At 47.9% G+C, this 19,656-nt stretch overlaps 1 protein-coding gene across 1 annotated transcript in view; it reads left to right on the top strand.

Annotated features, from left to right (window-relative positions):
- The first annotated feature begins 3,988 nt into the window (after window positions 1–3,988).
- Window positions 3,989–19,656, top strand: part of TGFB1I1 (transforming growth factor beta 1 induced transcript 1) — a 36,657-nt gene continuing 20,989 nt past the window's right edge. The window contains exons 1-4 of the mRNA XM_061588751.1: window positions 3,989–4,209; window positions 12,644–12,801; window positions 14,860–14,939; window positions 17,559–17,701. Coding sequence (XP_061444735.1) covers window positions 4,197–4,209; window positions 12,644–12,801; window positions 14,860–14,939; window positions 17,559–17,701 — 394 coding nt within the window. The 5' untranslated portion in view covers window positions 3,989–4,196. The remainder of the gene's footprint in view (window positions 4,210–12,643; window positions 12,802–14,859; window positions 14,940–17,558; window positions 17,702–19,656) is intronic.

Genomic DNA, 19,656 nt, shown 5'->3' with positions numbered 1-19,656 from the left:
AGATGGTCTGGAGAACTGGCGAAGGGGAGGGAGGAACCACTTCCTGAGAGCCTGATTACTGTGGAGCCTGTTCATCTGGGATGAGGTGGCAGGGGGTTTCTTCTCTGCTGTGTTCTCTCCTGGTCCCATTTTCTGTCCCTTAATTTTTTTTGAGGGGTTGACTGTCCATCTCTTTTCCCCCATGGCATTTATTGGGTGCTGGAAACTGACTGGTTTACTGCTCTGTTGTAGCTGCTGAGGGTTTGGTGTCAAATTGCAGCTGGAAGATCCAGCCGAGGTATAGTGTGTGTCCCCCCTCCTTGGGATACTTGAAAGAAGAGCATATGGATGATTTGAAGTTGCATAACTACTCTTTTCTCTTTCTGGTTGTGCTCTAGTTCCTGAGTATGCAAGAAGCATTTCCTACAATTTTATCTCTGTGCTAGGAAAATAGTCACCTGCTTAATTTCTACACAATTGGAAAAGAAAGCAGAGGAGCAGGGGTCAGCACAAATGGTGGCAGCCCTTCTTGGTCACACAGCCATTATGCAGTCAACATATTTGGCTCAGAAGCAAACCAGGCCAATGATGGTATTCAATGCTAGTCCTACTCAGAGGAGACCCATTGATATTAGTCATGCTTAGCCGAGGTTAATTTTCAATGGGTCTCCTCTGAGTAGAACTCGGTTGAATGCAGCCATGAGTGTTCCAGTGCACAGCCCGTTTTTGTTCCTGAACTCCCTGAGTGCCTGTATCTTGGGTTAATGTCAGTCAGTTTGCTCGTATGACTGTGCTAACCTAGGTAGAAAGTTTTATGATTGTGCTCTAAAGTGGTGTGACCAAGCTACTTTCATGAGAGCTGGTGCCATGCCTTGCCAAAGATTCTTGCAAAGTCTTCACTTCAAAAGAGTTCCTTGCATGTTCTTAGAAAATTCAGAAAGTTCTGAATCTGATGCCTGGTCCCGAAATAAACAATTAAAAAAAAACTCAGTGCAATGCCAAATCTTGCAGGATTGTGGCAACCCATTTTAATATACATCCTTACAATTCATATGGTGCTTTAAAGTACTTCACATACATTAATGGTCCTTGGAGATGAAGATTTTTAAATCATATTGCAAATTAGTGGGACTCAGATAATGTGGCTTGTGTAAGAGTGATGCTTGATGTGACATAGAAGGTCTGTGAGCAGGCATATTTTTTTAAAAAAGTTATAACCTCAGTAGTCTTACAAATTCATAACTACACAGGATGCTGTCTTATACCAGATCACTCTTATTTGTTCTTCTAGCTCAGTATTTTCTACTCTGACTGCAGCGTTTGGAACAGAGGCCTTTCCCACCCTTTGCTACCTGATCCTTTTTAATGAGATGCCAGAGACTGATCCTGGGACCTTCTGCATGCAAAGCATGTGCTCTTACCACTGTCCTATGGTCCTGGCCATGAACTGTATGGAAAGGTGGGTTAGCCCTCCCCCACCCTGCTGCTATTTGCTCTTCAGGGGAAAAGGCTAAGAATTAAGACTGCATATACACCAGACTTTTAAAGCCCCCTCACAAGAATCCTGGGAACTGTAGTTTAAGGGTGCTGGGAATTGTAGCTTTGTGAGGGGTAAGCTACAATTTGCAGGATTCTTGGGGGGACGTCATGTGCTTTCAATGTTTGCTGTGTACATAGCCTGAGATGACATGAACCCAAGCCTTCTTGGTTCAGATCTCCCAGTTCTAACCACTACCCTACCTCTCACTAGCAGTATGGTCCATTCTTGCCTTTTCTCTGCCTGAGGGTGGGGGGACTTAGGTGTAATCCTTGCTTCCCAAACCATCAAATCTCAGCAATTATCCAAAATCATTGTGGCCAAAAGCCTGTTACCCCACACTTAACCACCCAGCCCTCATTTAACATTCAGATATATTCATTACATATCTGAATATTCTCATTCGCCTCCCTTTCCACAACTTTTTCTGGCTCACACCATTTCTATTGTGCATTTTCTCCATCCCATAAACATCCTCTGAATCAAATAACCTCATTTGGCTACCGATTAAATTCCATGTCTCTGACACCCCCACATGCTGCGCTTTCCAGCTGTAGCTCAGCCAAGACACATCTCTGTCCAAAGACCTCGTGACCTCAGCTGGATTCAGATCTCTTTCCCCCAGTATGGCACCTGGCATCCATGAACTCCTGGACCTCATTGGAACAGATGTGATATAAAAGAGTTTGCAAAGTAAGAGGATAGACCTGTGCGTATGTATTTATATGTATTCACACATAAATATGGATCTTATGCGTACTTGGCTGCCACAGGCTTTCTTGCACTCAGAATCCAATTCGAAACTTTTCTCCTTAATTCACACCTTTTCCTGTCAGTAGTGTAATGGCAAATACAGAAGCCACACCCTCTTCTAAGTTTATACAACCTTCTAAGATTATAGAAGGCAATGGTAAACCCCTTCTGAATACCGCTTACCATGAAAACCCTATTCATAGGGTAGCCATAAGTCGGAATCGACTTGAAGGCAGTCCATTTTTTTCAGGATTATAGAATAATCTGGCCAGGCTTGAATACTGTACTGCTTTATGCTTCTCTGTCACTCTCACCCTTTGACTGTTCTTTCTCTCAGAGATGCTGCTTAGGTACTGAATTCAGTGTCTACATGTTTATCTCCTCCCACTACCAAACTGCTTGCTGATGTAGAGGAGATGCTATCATCAGGATTCACGGTCTCTTCTGCAGTTACACAATCCTCAGTCTTGACAACGTGGCTTTTAAAAGTAGGAACTAATAGGAACTCCTTTTACTCTGGCTCTGAAAAACAAGGAAGCAAGTTAGAAGACTCTTGTCAGTGGCTAACACACGCCCCTTTCATGTTGATTGGCTCACAGGATGCTAGAGACATAGGGACTCTGCTGGGCCCTGGCTCCTAAATAAATAAGGGGTCTAAGACCCTGGAGGATGCCATTCTTGTAGATTTATTACTGTTTATATAATATCCATACTGTGCAGGGTTTTGCACAACCCTAATCTCACTCAGCTCGCTAAAGAAGGGAGTCTTATGATCAGTCTTGCCAATAGGAGAAATACACCAAATTTCTCCAGAAGAAAGAACCTAGGTTTCCTACTCCTTATCTACCAGATCTGATAGTTCTAGCTCGTACAGCGCCTGTCATTCTCTCCCCCCCTTTTTCCAAACACACCAGCGGAGCTGGCCTAAGACATTTTGCCGCCTGAGGCAGAGCAGCAAGTGCCCCTCCCCCAAAGCAAGGATAGGGGGATCCTTTGGCCCTCCAGATGTTGCTGGACTACAACTCCCCTCACCCCTCACTTATTTCCCATGCTGGCAGGGGCTGATGAGACCTGGAGTCTAAGAACATGCAGAGGGCCACAGGCTAAAATATCCCTGGGCAGTCAAGTTATTTTATCATTGAAGCCCAGGAACACTTCTCCCCCCCCCACCTGTCCCAAGCAGTAAAAATGCCATAATAATGAATTAAATAACTAATAATTTACTGCCTTTTCACAACATCCAAAATCTGCTGCCTGAGGCGCCTGCCTCATGCTGCCTGATGGTAGGGCCAGTCCAGAGCACCAGTACCGTACCTGGCAATTCCCTCCGCCCACTAGACTTTACTTCCTTTCCACAGAAGGGACTCAGAATTTCTGAGCCCATTCTCTTTTGCCCACGACCCCGTGCTGATCTAACTCGCTATTCACTTTCCTGCAAGAGATCCTGGCTCCCAGCGCACACACCCCTTTGCTGTAGTCCACTAATCCCTCCACCCCACTTTAAAAAATGAGAATAGAACCCAGGCGTCCTAGCTGGGGAGATCCGGAGATTTCTATGGGCTGCTTGCTTTATTGCCCTATGTAACTCCCCCTATCCTATGGGGGGATTGGATGGTGAAGTGGAGGTGGCGGGGAGTGTTTTGGGGGCAAATTCCAACGTGGTTCCCCCCCCCCCGCGCGATGCGCTGTGGGGCGAGCGCGCGCGGCGGGGAGGCACGTCTCCATCCTTCCTGCCCGAGCCTCGGATCCCCTTTGCCATAAATGGTCACCACCGCCAGCAGCAGCAGCAGCAGCAAAGACGACGAAGCGCGGGCGGCGCAGCACTCGAGCGGGGTTGCGCTCCGGCAAGGCGCGTCACCGGGGCGGGGGCCGCCCAGCAGCCAGCTACCGGCCCCGGAGTCCGGGACCCAGCCCGCGCCCGCCCGGGATGGACGATCTGGGTAAGAAGAGCAGCGGGAGCCCCCAGTTCTCTGCCGCCACCGCGTCCTCCTCTTGCCTCCCTCGCCCTCTTTCTGGGGATTCCTTCTTTCTCTCTCCCCGCCCCCCCGGCTCTTTTCCATGCTCTCTCCAGTCTCAATCTTTGACAATCTTTTCTCTCCTTTTCATAGACTGGCGGCAATTTTTGACCGAATCGATCTTTCTTTCTTTCCTCCCCCCCCCCTTTTTTGTTTTAATCTCCTCCTTCATTCATCTTCTTGCCACATTTCCTTTTGGCGCCCCTTCTGCCTGACTGTCTTGCTCTCCCTTTTTGTCCAACCCGCCCTCCTTACTTTCTTCTTTTCCCGCTTGTTTTGTGCCGGGCGCTGTACATGGCCTCTTTCTCCTTCTCTCACCCCCTCCCTCTCTTTAAAAGTTGCATACTTGTGCAGCCGCTTGTGTTTCGCTCGCTTTCTTCAGCGGACCCTCTCCATTTTTATGCCTTTTTCGCCCTTCGATCTGTGGGCCTTTTCACACATGACGCCAGGCTGTCCCCTGAAATTGCACTCGCAGCCATTCCTGGCTCTCCCGAGGATGAGCGCGTGGATCTGTGTATGATACACGTGTTTGCAAGCACAGACATCGCCCCCCCCCCGCACACACACACTGCTGCCACCATCTGTGGTCCAGATTTCACATTTTTCAAGTGTGCCCTTTGCAAAAGTAATATGTGAATCGGCTCTGTATTTCTTGTGCTTGTCTTCCCATGCGGGTGTTCCTCCTCCCTGACTCCTCTTATCCTATTCTCTCTGCCTCTCCCCCCGAATGCCCCTCCTTGTCTCTCCTTCTCTCCCCATCTCCTTATAGCTGGCAGGGCGGGTGTCGCCGGGGGAGGGGAAGGGGGGGAGAGGGTGCGTTTCCTCAGCCCTTCCCATCCGGAGAAGGAATGTATTTCTCAGCGTATTCCTGTGGCTTTGCGGAAGAGCTGAACAGCGGCGCGACGCCAGGGGCAGAACAAGGGTGCTTTGCAGGCTTCTCTTGCTTGTTCAACACCCCCCCTTGCACCCTGCAGTTGTCTCAGCTAGTCAGGAAAATTGGGTCTCCCCCCCACTTTGGTACCTCAATGTTCTGGGTAGAAAAGAGTTATGGGAAGAGAACCCAGAAATCTGGGATCCTTCACCCTTTCCCTTACTCTAAACTAGATCAAATCCATAGCCGCATCTATGCTAAACATTTAATACACTATTATACCACTTTAATAATCTTGGCTCCCCCCCCCTCAAGAATCCTGGAAGGTGTAGCTTGTTAAGGGTGCCCAGAGTTGTTAGGAGAATCTCAATTCCCAACATTCCTTGGAAAGAAGGATTGACTATTAAACCACACTGGGAGAGGAATAGGGGTCTCCTAAAAACTCTTAGCACCCTTAGCAGACTACAGTTCCCAGGATTCTTTTGGGGAAGCCATGACTGCTAAAGTGGTATGAAAAATGAAATGGACTGCCTTCAAGTCAATCCTGACATATGGTGACCCTATGAACAGAGTTTTCGTGGTAAGCGGTATTTAGAGGGGGTTTACCACTGCCTTCCTCTGGGGCTGAGAGGTAGTGACTGGCCCAAAGTCACCCAGTGAGCTTCATGGCTGTGTGGGGATTCGAACCATCATCTCTCAGGTCGTAGTCTAACACTCTAACCACTACACCACAATAGTGCTTTAAATGTAAGGTGCAGATGGGCCCTGGAACGCATGGGAGTCCTAGTTAGGACTCCAGACTAGTGGAAATGTTTCGCTATCTTGGGCAAAGGACAAGATATTTTCAGGCCCATCCCGCAACTACTCCATTCCACATACCGAAGCTCACCAAACAGGCACTTGAATCTTACACTGGTGAAGGGATAGGTCCCTCCACTGCTCCTGAGGGCGGCAGGGCAGCTTAGGGGGCACAGGGCAGGCTTTGTGGTGTGGTGCACACAGCTCTGTCCTCTTAACAGCTGGCAGCTGCTTCCAGCTTACCAGAGGCTACCGCCTCACTGTGTAATGGCAGGGCCAGCCCTCCTCAGAGCAGCCTGCTGTACATACTCTTCTAGCCTCCAGTTTCCTTGTGACACTGGGAAGAGAAGCCCCCAAGACATATATGGTGAACAGACAAATAGATGCCTCTAAGACTTAAGGATAGAGACACACTTACTGTTCTGCCAGTTCCAGTGCATTTCCACCTCTCTTTTCTGAAAAAAGGGGCACGCCATGCTAGTCAAATCTTCCCCTTTTTACTGTAAAACCTGGTGGGATCAGCTTGAGTGGTTTTTTTTTTTTAAATCCAGCTTTAAACAGATTTCACAGCCGATTGGCAGATCAACCCATTGCTCCTCCAAGTGTGGCCAATGGGAATGCTTTGCTGTAGGCAACTAGTGTGCTCAGAGCCTTAGCCTACTAAAACACACACCTCAGAGAACTCAGGAGTTCTGGTGCCCAGCCCCCTATATCTTCTCCCCAAACCTTTCCTCCATCGTTCCTTAGATGAAGTCAACATGTGGTTTATTCTCCAACTGGGCATGCTCAAGGGGCAGCTGCAAATGTGTGGAGGAATCCATCCTTTGTGCCACTTGGCGGAGGGACACAAAAGATAGGGTGAGAGAACTTGTCCTAGGACGGTTCCATTCTCTTGTGTGGGGCGGGCTCAAGGAGATAGGCTAAGTGTGGCCAATCCATTTTAGATTATCAAGTTTTTGGATTTACGTGGGTGGGGGTGTTGTATAAAGGCTGCTAAAAAGAAGGATGAACAAACTTTCCTGGACCCCTGTTTTTTCCAAGCATGCTCGTGAACAGGGAGAGAGGTTATCTTCTAATCTCTACACATCTCTTACAAGGATGGAGTCTGAGAGGGGGATGCCCAGGTTAGATACAACCTTTTGGTGCTGTTAAGATTTTGGGTGCCCCTCTGCTGCGGAGTAGGAGGCAGTCAGATTTGACCCACGTGGAGCACAATCTGCCAGGAGGTTCTCCTAAGCCAGCCTCGGAAGATCACTAGATGGCCTTGGGCCAGTCCTTGTCTCTTAGCCTGGCCTGCCTCGCAGGATTGTTGAACAGATTCATTGTGGTGCGGTGGAGGGAGACCGGGAAGAATAATGTACACCACCCAAAGCTTCTTGGAGGAAGGGTGGGATAAAAATGTAAGGAATACATAAACCGAAATGAACAGCAGTTTTGTGAGAGCACATTAGCGGATAGACTCCTTGTTCGTATCTGTGTTTAGATTTTTCAGCTTCAGGCACAAAAATGTCTTGTTGTGGATTACTGAGTGGTTAGGATGAGGCTGTGTTCTCGTGCCTGTGCCCTCTTGGAGTCCATCGACAGGTTCTGGCAATGGGGTAAAGCGTCAATGCTTTGGGGGAGGTTATGGCTGTGTGTGTCAACTCCCAGTCCTCTCTGCTCTACCCAGTCCCCCCGGTCTCTTATATTCCCTTCTTGTGTGTTACATTCCTGCGTCTCTCCCTCAGTGGTTTCTTTCTCAGCTTTAGACACATTTCTACCCTGTGACATCAGCCAGAAAGAAGCGGGAGGCAGAGCACAGAGAAAGAGAGAGAAAGAAAGAAAAGGGGGAAAGACAGATTTCCTCCTGTCTCTTCCTTCTGTGCTCACCCATTCCAGTAAACAGCTGGGATAACAGCTAAATAATCCCTCTTCCTAACTGTGCTCTCCAAATCCCTCTCCTCCCCACACCCCCTCCCCTTTTTGGCCTGGAATGACCTATGAAGGGGAGGCATGATCCAGCTGTGTGTGAGCAGCTGTATTGGGTGAATTTGCTGGAGAGGGAATGGGATCAGTGTGCGTGTGTGTGTTTCCTGGTTTGGCAAGGGGAGCAAGAGAGCTGTGTCTCAAGGCAAGGGGTGGGAGGGAACGGATGATAAAAATGTGACCGTCCAGCTGGGGAGTGTTACTGGACAAGGAAGGATCTGAAGGTAGCCTGGACTCCTCCTAGTAGTAGACAATCCACTTCATAGAATTAATGGATCGGGAGATTTGCTGGCTTGGGAAGGATCTTTGCATCCTACTCCAAATATGCATGAACATGGATAACTTTGGATATAGAGCTGGGATGTCAGAAGGTGGGGATCCATTGAGCAGAGGTCAACTACCGATACGGAAAAAGATCAGAACTCTACAGGGGGAGGGAGGTTGATTATTTTGGAGGTTTATTTCAAACCAGGATCAAGGAAGGCCCGAGGTGAACTTGCCCTGTAAAGGACCGTTCTTCCAGAAATGTTGGCTTGGAAAAGATCCATTATAATTATAGCTGTGTGGTCAAAACTGAATGCCAGCTAGGAGCAATCAGGAATCCACAGGGTCAGACTAGAATGGATCCCTGGGACTCAGTTGCTTGGGGAGTTGAGGCAAAGAGTCTGGTGGGCAAATATTTGTGTGTTGTGTTGTATATTGATGAATACATTTGGGCTGCATGTGTGGATTTTATTACAGAATGGGGACTCTTAGTACCACTGGAACATTTAAGTAAAAGGGAACATTAAAAAAGACAATTTGCCTGCCCGTTCTGGCCTGGTGGTCTTGTAATAATTACTATGTGGTCATTATAGGCCCAATCGCTGCTAACATTTATTCCGAAGCATTCACACTGTGTGCTGGGCCCAGGAGTGGTACGGCCCCTGCCTTAGATAGAGCTTACAAGTTAAATGAGATGGACTGGACGGATAGAACGGATGGGACTTCAAAAGGCTGTGGTGGATATTTAGGAGGTGTTAACGTGAGCTGTGTATGGCCTGGTGGGTGATGGCGTATTCTCTTTTGCGTGAATGGCCTCATGGGCTTCTGTAGGCATCCAACGGCCTCCCCCAGCCTGGTGTCCTCCAGATGCAGTATTTTGGACTACAACTCCAGCTGGTTGTGGCTCCTGAAAGTGTACTGTAGTCCAAAACATCTGGAAGGCAGCAGGCTGTGCCTGGGGCACTTGTCAATATCTTTATTATTCTAGATTGGCTTTGGGAGCACATTGGAATGATGTCAGCGACTTGTTTTTATAGACTCTCTCCTGGCATCTTGGCAGAAGCTGGCTGAGGCCTGAATGATTGACAGATTGGTTGTCCCAGATGCCCATATGATCTGCTGCGTGTGGACCATTGTGTTTGGGGAACCCGAAAAGGTCTCTGGGGACAACAACTCGCTCTGGGTGGGAAAAAAAGGAGGGCTTGCACAAAAGGGTGATTGTGTGGAAGACTTTGCCTGCAGCTGAAATGGAAAGTTTAAGTCTCTGTGGGCAAAGACTGAGGTTTGCAGAAAACCAGCAAACTTGTACGCCCATGCAGGGAGAATTAAATCTGAAGTCAAAATTTCCTGGGCATAGGCCAAGAACTTGTTTGAAATTTATTTATTTATTATTTATTTAATTAATTTGTATCCCACCCTTCCTCCCAGCAGGAGCCCAGGGTGGCAAACAAGGCACTAAAAACACTTTAAAACATCATAAAAACAAATCTTAAAATACATTAAGACAAAACAGCATTAAAAACATTTTAAAAACTTTTTTAAAAGGGTTAAAAACATTATTAAAAACATATTAAATGCTAGGGTTTTGATCCTTTGAAGGGGAAAAGGGACCCTCTGAGCCTGTGCAGAGCACCATCACCTCAACTCTAAATAATACACCAGTCTACCGCACAAGGTTGTTGTGATAATAAAATGGGGGGGAAGGGCCATGAATGCTACCTTGAGCTCCTGGGAGGAAGGTGGGATATAAGGGAAATGTTTATTTATTTAATTTATTTATTAAATTATTTTAACCTGTTCCTCATTGTTCACACAATGAGAGAGAGAGAGAGAGAGAGATGCACCATTAAAATACAATAAAGCAGTATTTCATTTAAATACAACTTAAATAAAAGCAACACTACACTGACAACAACTACGCTGCCCAGGTGAAGAACGCCATTTAGTCATGCTTGGACGAATAGCCAAGGGGTGGTATTCAACGCTGGTCTTACTCAGAGTAGGCCCATTTAAGTTAACGGACATGATTAACTTAGGTTCATTTATTTCAACGGGTTTACTCTGAGCAGGACTTAATTGAACTCCACTGATGCTGATACTGCTCATGCCTTGGGGGGGGCATCCCAAATTTGGGGTGCTGCTATCGAAAATGCCCTCTCTGCGTACTGTATCTCAGAAAGCTGTGGCACCCTAGGAAAGGAACTCCCCAATGATCTCAAAGTCTGGTCAGGTGTACAAGGGAGTAGGTGGTCTTTCAGACATCTGGGCCCTGACTGAGCCATCTAGGGCAGGCTTTCCCAACCGGTGTGCCTCCAGATGTTGTTGGACCACAACTCCCATCAGCCTCAGCCACTGGCAATGCTGGCTGAGGCTGATGTGAGTTGCGGTCCAACAACATCTGGAGGCACACCGGTTGGGAAAGGCTGCTCTAGGGCTTTACATGTCAAAACAAGCACTTTAAATCTGGCTTGGCAGCACAGTGGCTGCCAGTGCAAAGCTTTCAACACCGGCGTTGTATGTTGGTGGTGAGCTGTCGTGACAAGCAGTCTTGCTGTAGCACTAGTTTCCGTTTCCAAACCAGATCCAAAGGCAGCCCTGTGAATTGCTATCATCCGGCTGCAAGATAATCCAGCTATTATTTAATAAATGAAATAAATGAAGCCAGTGGCGGATGGTCAGTGGGGCAGTGGAATCTGCTCCAGGTCTTAGCTTGAACTTTCAAGGTGCTGTCCAAGGTGCTTCAGCCCCACTGACATGGAACCATCAGCCACCACTGAATGAAGCCTATACTGACCACCAAAGGGCACCTGTAAGGATATGAGGCTGCCTGTTAACCCAAATGGGATGTTCTCTGTTTGTCCTGCCTCCCTCTGTGCAATGTCCTGTAGTGCCGCCTCCCCTTCTTTCCCGCTTGCTCCCCATGTTGTCATATTTGGTATGTCCCCTCTTATCGGCCCTCATCAGTTCCTCTCTCTGCAGATTAATAACAATAAATACGGAATAGTTCCTGGGTTCTTTGGTAGTTGTTGTCAGGGGGAATGGCATGCAGCCAGGATGTTTGAGTTCTGTGGGATGAATGAGGACTAGTGACTTTGGTAATATAAGCACTGGACACATCTGCACCTCAGGTGAAAAGACCTTGATTCATTTCTTTAACGGCATCCAGCGATAGAGGGTTGCAGACAAGAAAACGACCCCTCACACTGAAATCTGCTGCATGATAAGGATAGTCCTTGACTTTGAGCTTCTCTGTGCACTTCATTGCATAAAAATGTGCAATTATAAATAAATGGATCTCAGCGCATTAACTTAAGTCACCTTGGTTTTCGTGGGATTAAAGTGTGACTTACTTCCTTTGGATCCAAGGCACGGTCTAAAGGCAGGGGGAGGGAGGTACAGAATTGGGCTCAGCCTGCCCTATGTGTAGAAACGACCAGTTTTCTTGGTCCTCTGCAAGTAGGTGGCCAAGGCTCCTGTGTTCTTCTTGCAGGGCCTGCTAGATTAGAAGAGGACAATGGGTTGGCTTTAAAAGAGGATTAGACAAATTTATGGAGGATATGGCTGTCAGTGGTTACTAGGTTACTAGGAGGTAGGATGCCTTTGAATGCCAGTTGCTGGGAATCACAAGTGGAGAGAGCTGCTGTTGCACTTGGGTCCTGCTTGTGGGCTTCCGAGAGGCATCTGGCTGGCCATCGTGAGAACAGCATGCTGGACTAGATGGCATGGATGTGGGAGAAATTCAATTCAGTTTGCATTTAAAGGGGAACCTATTGAATTACGAAACAATATGTGAACCGAAACGCAGCCATCCTTTGAATTTTGCACTTTCTGAATTTTGCAATGCAATTCTCCAATCAAGCGATATATGCAAAACTGCCTATGTTTGGGTGACGGCTGCACAGAAATGCATCCATTAGTGACAGTAACATACACAAATTAATATCGTAGGGAACAGCTCTGCAAAAATGTGCATACTGGGCAGAACTTCATACTAAGCGATGTATATTGGGCCACGCTCTCACTAAAACGCTGGTGAACTTTCATGACTTAAAAAAAGAAATCCACAAACTGATTGGGAAATGTGAAGAACTGAACTTAAGAATGGAAGAAATGAGAAACCGAAACAGACGGGTTCAGGCATCCCTGTTAGGTGGGCCTTTGGCCAGATCCATCCGGCAGGGCACTTCTTAGGTCATTATGTGTGTGTTTGTGGAGGGTGGGGGAATAGGGGTGTTGCTTAGAACAGGGATCCTTGTCTTTTCTGCTTAGTGACAGCAACAGAGAGCTGGAATTAGAAGTGCTTCTCCACCTGCCCTTTCCTCTCGCCTGCTCTGTCCCTCGCATTCCCACCAAAGGCTTTTTGTCCCTGGCTCTCCCCTTGCCCTTCAGGTGCCCCCTTCCTGCCTCCCTTTCCCTTCCATTTATCCCGTTGTCAAGCTGCCTCACCTCTTTCCGTTCCAGACGCTCTCCTGGCCGATCTGGAGACGACAACCTCCCATATCTCCAAACGCCCGGTTCTGCTCACCGATTCTGGAGGAGCCCACCCCAACGGGCTGAAGCAAGACGGGACCCCGGATCCCAAGCCAGCTCCCCCATCTTACGGCACCCCTCAACCGCAGGTAGGCACTTGGGGTGGGGAAGAAGCTCCATGGGGCAGTTGGCTTGCTCAGGGAGTGGCTTCCTTCCGCTAGTGTCAGGGCTATCCATAACCTGTTCGAACGGAGGTGAAAGGGATTATGGGAGGAAAGGGAACAACTGGGCCAGCTGTGCATTGCATTATATGCATAGCTACTTCTCTCTGCTTTGGGTGTGAATGTGGAGGCTGAGTCTTTAAAAGAAACAGAGCCTCTGTCCAGAAAAATGATGGTGCTACAGGCAGAAATCAACAGGAAAAGCTTTGCCAGGCACAAAGATGAAGTGAGAAGTTTTGGCGCTTCCTCATTCCTGCCTGTTTGGCAGCTGTCCCTAGTAGCAGAGTTTTGGTCTGGTTGGAGGAAAATGTAGCTACTGACATTTTTGGCACAGTATAATTGATCCCCATCTATTTGGGTGGCTATTAGACCAGAGTCTGCTGCCTGCAGGCACTGAGTGAATGAGTGAGGGATAAAAGGCAGCGCCCTCATATCATAGGCAGCTCGCTCTTATGTAAGGATTCCTCCTGGGAGGCTCTAGCCCAGGTGTGGAGAAGTGCTGGACTCCAGCTCCCATCAGCCTCAGGAAGCATGGCCAAAGGCCAGGGATGATGGGAGTTGTAGTTCAGCATCATCTGGAGAGCCACAGGTCCCTAAACCTTCTCTAGAGTCTGGGCCAGTGATTCTTAACCTTTTCCTGAGTCATGGACCCCTTTAAGATTCTGATGAAAGCTATGGGGACCCCCATAAATAAATATATAAATAAAATTAATTATATTGATTTTTGTTTCTGCCTTCACGGACCCCTGAGGTCCATCCACGGAACCCCGTAACAAACCATGAGTTGTACAAGTTTTACTCTTGGCTTACTGATTGCAGTTTGTTGGAGCAAAACAAGCCACGATCCTTGGTGTGGCCATAATGCTAAGCCAGGGATCGTGGTTTGTTTCCTAAGTGTGCCATCATGATAAATCATTAAGTATGGTTTACCACAACAGGAGAATAAGGCCTCTTTTTACCTTCTCTCCCAGAGAGAACTCAGGATGGAATTTAAGTATGGTTTACCACAAGAATGGGAAAACTTTTTCAGGCTGAGGGCCACGTTCCCTTCTGTGCAACCTTCCAGGGGCCACATGCGAGTGGTGGGCAGAACCAGAGGCAAACGTAGGCAGAGGAACAAATGTAAATGTGATCTTTGTACAGTAGGCTAGTTAGAACGTAAGAAGAGCCCTGCTGGATCAGGCCAATGCCCATCTAGTTCAGCATCCTGCTGTCGCAGTGGCCAACCAGATGCCCATGGGAAACCCGTGAGCAGGACCTGAGCGCAAGAGCACTCTTCCCTCCAGCAGTCTCCAGCAACTGTTTTTCAGAAGCATGCTGCCTCTGACTGTGGTTGTGCACACACCCACACACTCCTCCATCCAGGCAGACAAGAGGCATGATCAGAATTCAAGGACACATTCCAGCCAGGAGCAAACACTCCAGGAAGGTGCAAAGTAAGGCTGGACAGGGGTGTGGCCTGGGGAGAGGAGGCGTGGCTTGGAGAAAGTCCCAAGAGTCGCATAGAGAGTCCAGGAGGGCCACGTTTGGCCTCTAAACCATAACTTTCCATAACGTGTGAGCTGGACCGATATGTCTAAATGAAATGCAGCGATTGCACTTCTGCTACGAGCTCACCACTGGGAAGATGTACATTGCAAGCACCTAAAGATTTGAGATGGGCTTTACTCTCCAAATACTTTCATTTTGTCCCCTTGTCGCTTTTGGTCAGTCCAAGTTTTGCAGGGTTTTGGAACAACACAAAAACCTGCAGAATCTTTATCAGAGGTGGTAGCTGGATGAGCAGTGATCCCTCTTTTACACTACTTCCGAAAGTCCAGATAGATGCAGAGAAAGAATTGTCCCTCTCCAGACCTTTTGCTGTGGCATGCATATTATTCAGGCACATAATGTTCTTCTAGCTTGCCAGTGTTTGCATCTTGCTGTGCTGGACAGGCAATCTCTTTGCTCTTATAATGTCCATCTCCATCTCTCTTTTTATCTCAGGCTGGGACCACAGCCATGCCTGTAGACCCCTTCCCAGCATCTACCATGCAAGGTGGGAGTGACAAGGAACACCTGTACAGGTAAGCCACGGGCTATTTTGTGGGCCCCTCTGCATGTGCTGAAGAGGGGATTATGCATTTGAACTTATTTCAGGAGCCATTAGGAAAACTTTTCTGCCAGTTCCTCAGCCATTGCCCCAAATACTGGGAAAGCCAGACTTCTAAATACAAGGAAGGGAAAAAGTCTGGCCATGTGGTGATGAGAGGGGCGGCAGATCTAAGGTGAGGGGGGAATAAGCTGCGAAAGGAAGAAGGTGGCTTTTTTTTAAAGGGGAGGAAGGCAAACCCACAAACTACAGTGTCTCCATTGTGGTGTCCTCCAGATGCTGTTGGGCTGCTACAACTGCCATCATTGAAAGCCAGTGCGGTGTACTGGTTAGAGTGTTGGACTGGGCAACCAGGGTTCAAATCCCTGCTCGGCCATGAAGCTGTCTCTCAGCCTAACCTACCTCACAAGCAGAGCTTGGAAGATTACTTTTAAAAAGTAATAAATTACAGTTACAGTTACATGGCCAAAAAAAGGAGTAATTACCATTACAATTACAATTGCTCTGAAAGTAACTGATTACTTTAGTTTTCCTCCAAAGTAATCACTACAATTACATTTCAGTTACTTAAAAAAAACGCCTACAAGGTGCTGGCCTTGGCTGCTGCACGTCTAAGTAGCTTAAAACAACATTAAAAATAAACAAACACATACAGAGGTAGTAGAATAATTATTTCTATTCATAAGATAGCAATGGTGGTCTCTCCGCTGGTAAGGGTGGTGGGAAGGGAGGCTGAGGCCACTACTCAGATCTTTGCATATCAAACCAAGTGCAACACCCCCCCACTCAGCCAGCCAGCATAATTTCTCTCACCTTACCACCTCCCAGACCCTGCCCTTCCACCAATTCAGGGACACTCACTCAGCAAACATTTTCCCCTGGGATGCAAAAAAGTTAAAATACTGCAAATGCAGCACAGTAGCCAGAGAGGGTGGTGGAGGCCACTTTGTGTGCCAAGTGCAAACACAGTATTCACACACAGACACATGCTTTGTCATCTTTCACCTCCACAGTTCTTTATCTCCATTCTGCTGTTGCCTCCTTCTCCTCCTTTATCCATGTTCTTGACCTCCGGCTCCTTTTTCCCTCCACTCCATTCTTCACCACCACTATCTGTTTGTTTAAATAATTGTTTTCTCCACTCCACCCCGTCTCACTCTCTGCCTCCTCCCTCATCGCCTCCTACCCACCGACAGAGCACGAGGGAAGAAGCCCAGTTTGAGGCACATGGTTTTCATCCACAAATCAGAGGAGCAGAAGACTTCCCTTGCTTCCCCCCCTCCAAGTAATGCCCCAAAGTAATGCTGGAAACATTACAATTACTCCACAAAAGTAGTTTGAATTACAATCAAAATGTAAAGGATTTACCCACTCGTTACTCAAAAAAGTAATCAATTACAAGTAACTTGTTACTTGTAACTAGTTACTTCAAGGCTCTGCTCACAAGGTTGTTGTGACGATAAAATTGGGAGGGGGAGAACCATGTTTATACGCTACCTTGAGCTCCTTGGAGGAAAGGTGGGATAAACATGTAATAAATCAATCAATCCTGACCATTCGCCTTGCTGGCAGAGGCTGATGGGAGTTTTATTTATTTACTTATTTATTAGATTTACAGCCCGTCCGTCCAAGCACCTCTGGAGGGAACAGCAATGACTGCCCCTGGTCTGCAGCTGCAGTGCCTCACAGCCACAAAGGAATTTAATTTGTCAGGGTGGTATCCAATACTAGCCCTACTTAGAGTAGACCCACTGAAGATGCTAGACATGACTAGATTAGGTCCATCCATTTCAGTGGGTTTGCTCTGAGCAGGATTTGGGTGAGTACATCCCTCTGCTTCCATCAGGCATTGGGATGCTCTCTTCCATTAATACTTGTATTAGGGAGAATTTTAGGGTGGAGAAAGTTCTCCCTCCTCTGTCGGAGGCAGGATGCCTCTGAATGCCAGTTGCCGGGAATCATGAGCAGAGAGAGGGGCTGTTGTGCTCAGGCCCTGCTTGTGGGCTTCGTGTTGGGGCATCTGGTTGGCCACTGAGAACAGGAAGCTGGACGAGATGGGCCTTGGGTGTGATCCCGCTGCAGGGCTCTTCTGATGGTTTGCAGTCCACGCTGTTTCTCCCCTCGGTGCAGCTCTTTGATGGGTGAAGCGGCAAGTGCTAAAATCCCTCTCCTGCCAATATTAGAAACTCAGAAGCCTTGGACTAGGCATCCCCATGAAAGTAGCCCCCTTACTTGGCCCTTACCCTGGGCACAAGTACCAGAGGGGGTTGGGGAGCAGGGAGGAGCAAGGAAGATGACTGCGGAGGAGTTTGGCCTCCCTGGGAGCTGTGCCCAGCTCCGCTGGCCTCGGTCCAGAGCGTCCATTAAGCAGAGGGATCCTATAAATAGCTGCCACCCCTCTGCCTCCCCTCCTTACTGCTCTCTCTTTCCCTGGAGTGGATGGATGCTGCGTCTGTCTCCTTGGGGTGTGGCGGGAGTACTGAGCGCGCTCTCGCTCTCCTCCCCCCACCCTTGCAAATGATGTTTGCCTGGCGTGGCTGCCCCACACTCTGACAACGTGTTCCATCTCTGTCACTGTGGGTGCCTCTTCCAGCACAGTCTGCAAACCTCGCTCGCCCAAGCCCAAGGAAGGAGCACCTCCGCCCTTCTCCTCCTCCAGTGGGGTGCTGGGAGCTGGACTCTGCGAACTGGACCGGCTCCTCCAGGAACTGAATGCAACCCAGTTCAACATCACAGGTATGGGGAGTGAATGGGGAACGCTGCGTGGGGAGTGATTTCCACACAAAGAGATGCCAAGGCGCTAGCATTACCATGAAAGGAATTATTTGTGTGTCTAAATGCATATTCTCTCTCTAATATGCGTAGAATTTGCTGTCACATGAACATGCTAGAGTAGGTTTATTTATTTGTAAATACTCAGTTGGGGAGTCCACGGAGGACTTGGGAACAGAGGAAGCTGCTTTATCCTGAGGGAGAGCATTGGTCCATCTAGCTCAGTATTGTCTACACTGACCGACAGTGGCTCTCCAGGGTTTTAGGCAAGGGACAACATTCCCAGCCCTACCTGGAGTTGCTGAAGATTGAACCTGGGACCTCCTGCATGCAGAACCGATGCTGTATTGCCCTTCCCTGTTCCCCATTGATAGCTAGAAATAGAGCCTCCATGTACAGTTGCCATATACTTCTGACTAGTGCACCTCTGCTGCGGATGGAAAACGGAGTAACTGATGTTATCTGTGGGGGACTTTCTCAGGCTGGCCACTGTTTGCTGGACCAGAAGGATTTTGTTGTTGTTGTTGTTCTGGTCCAGCAAGGCAACTCTTAGGTTCTGAAGCATCCCTGGAGCCTGCTTTCTCATCGCTGCAAAGGTTTCTTTCCAGTCTCAGGTGGCTGAGAGCAAGCAGCGTTTGCACTAGTTGAGAGGCATTGCCTTGCTGTTGATTAATGATAAGGTCACACATTCTAGGCCTTGGCACTGGCACAGGTCTGGATGCTGAGCCTGGATAAGTTGTTGTGACTCACATGAAGTCAAAGAGGATGGCGCTCCCTGCTTGGTACTTATGCCAACTTCTGGGAGTTGCATCTGTTCTCTCCCATGAAGCTCTCACCTGTCTACTCCATTTCAGGCCAGGCTATTGGTACAATTGGGGAAGCCACCCTGTTTTCTACAAACAGCCCACAGTTTTTTTGGGGGGGTGTTGCATGTTCTTTAAGTCAGTCTTGGGTTTCCAGATGTTGCTGGACTACAACTCCCACCATCCCTGACCATTGGTTAAGCAGGCTGGGATTTGTAGTCCCGACAACATCTGGGGACCCAAGCCCGAAGAATACTGCTGTAGATGACGTCTCTTGCACTCTGTATTTGGGAGCAGCAGGGATTGGCCACATGAGCTGCGTCTTCCTGTGTGGCTTTTGTAGTTTCCTGCAATGGAGCACGGTGTACTTTTCTTTTCCCTGGTGCTTAATTTCCAAAATTAGATATCATTAGCTCATGAGCTTGCACAGAAGTTGCAGGACGTAACCTGAAGAAGTTGCTTCTACCTTCAGAAGCTCCATAGGAAAATGCATTAGTTAGGGATGGGGGGAAATGGACTCAGTTTGCCTTTAAAGATGACCTCATTGGCACTGTCTGAAATAATATGCAAATCAAAACACAGCCATCCTTCTGAAATTCGCACTTCTCCGAATCTAGCAGGGCAGTTCTCCAGCCCAGTAATGTGTACCGAAATGCATGGGGGACAGTGTGCGTAGAAATGCATATATTAGTGAAAATAACATGCAAAAATGCATTATACGAGGGAAAATTGCTTTTCAAAATTGAATATGAATATGTGCTTATTTGGAGAAATTTGCAATAAAATGCTGACAAATTTTCATGAGGACATTTAAAAAATAATAATTTGCAAACTGATGTGGATATGTAGGAAACTGAACTTAATAATGGAAAAAATGGGAAACGGAGAGAAACTGAAAAGGACATGCTCACCCATCCCTGGGTTCAGCTACCCTCTCCTTCCACTGACCCTTTTGCCCACCCTCCTCGCCCACACGCTGCAAAGCAAAACTAGACTCCTGCTTGCTATAGCAGGAGCCCGGCAGGGGATGGGTGGGGGCAGAGGCTGCATCTTCTACCTCTGCCTAGACATTTTTAAAGATTTCATCAGCAGAAACTCCTGGTGATGCCAGTTGTT

Source organism: Rhineura floridana, chromosome 11 (genome assembly GCF_030035675.1).
Source record: "Rhineura floridana isolate rRhiFlo1 chromosome 11, rRhiFlo1.hap2, whole genome shotgun sequence".
Taxonomy (NCBI): Eukaryota; Metazoa; Chordata; class Lepidosauria; order Squamata; family Rhineuridae; genus Rhineura; species Rhineura floridana.
Note: the sequence above shows the minus strand (reverse complement) of the source record. Positions and strands in the feature narration are given on the sequence as shown.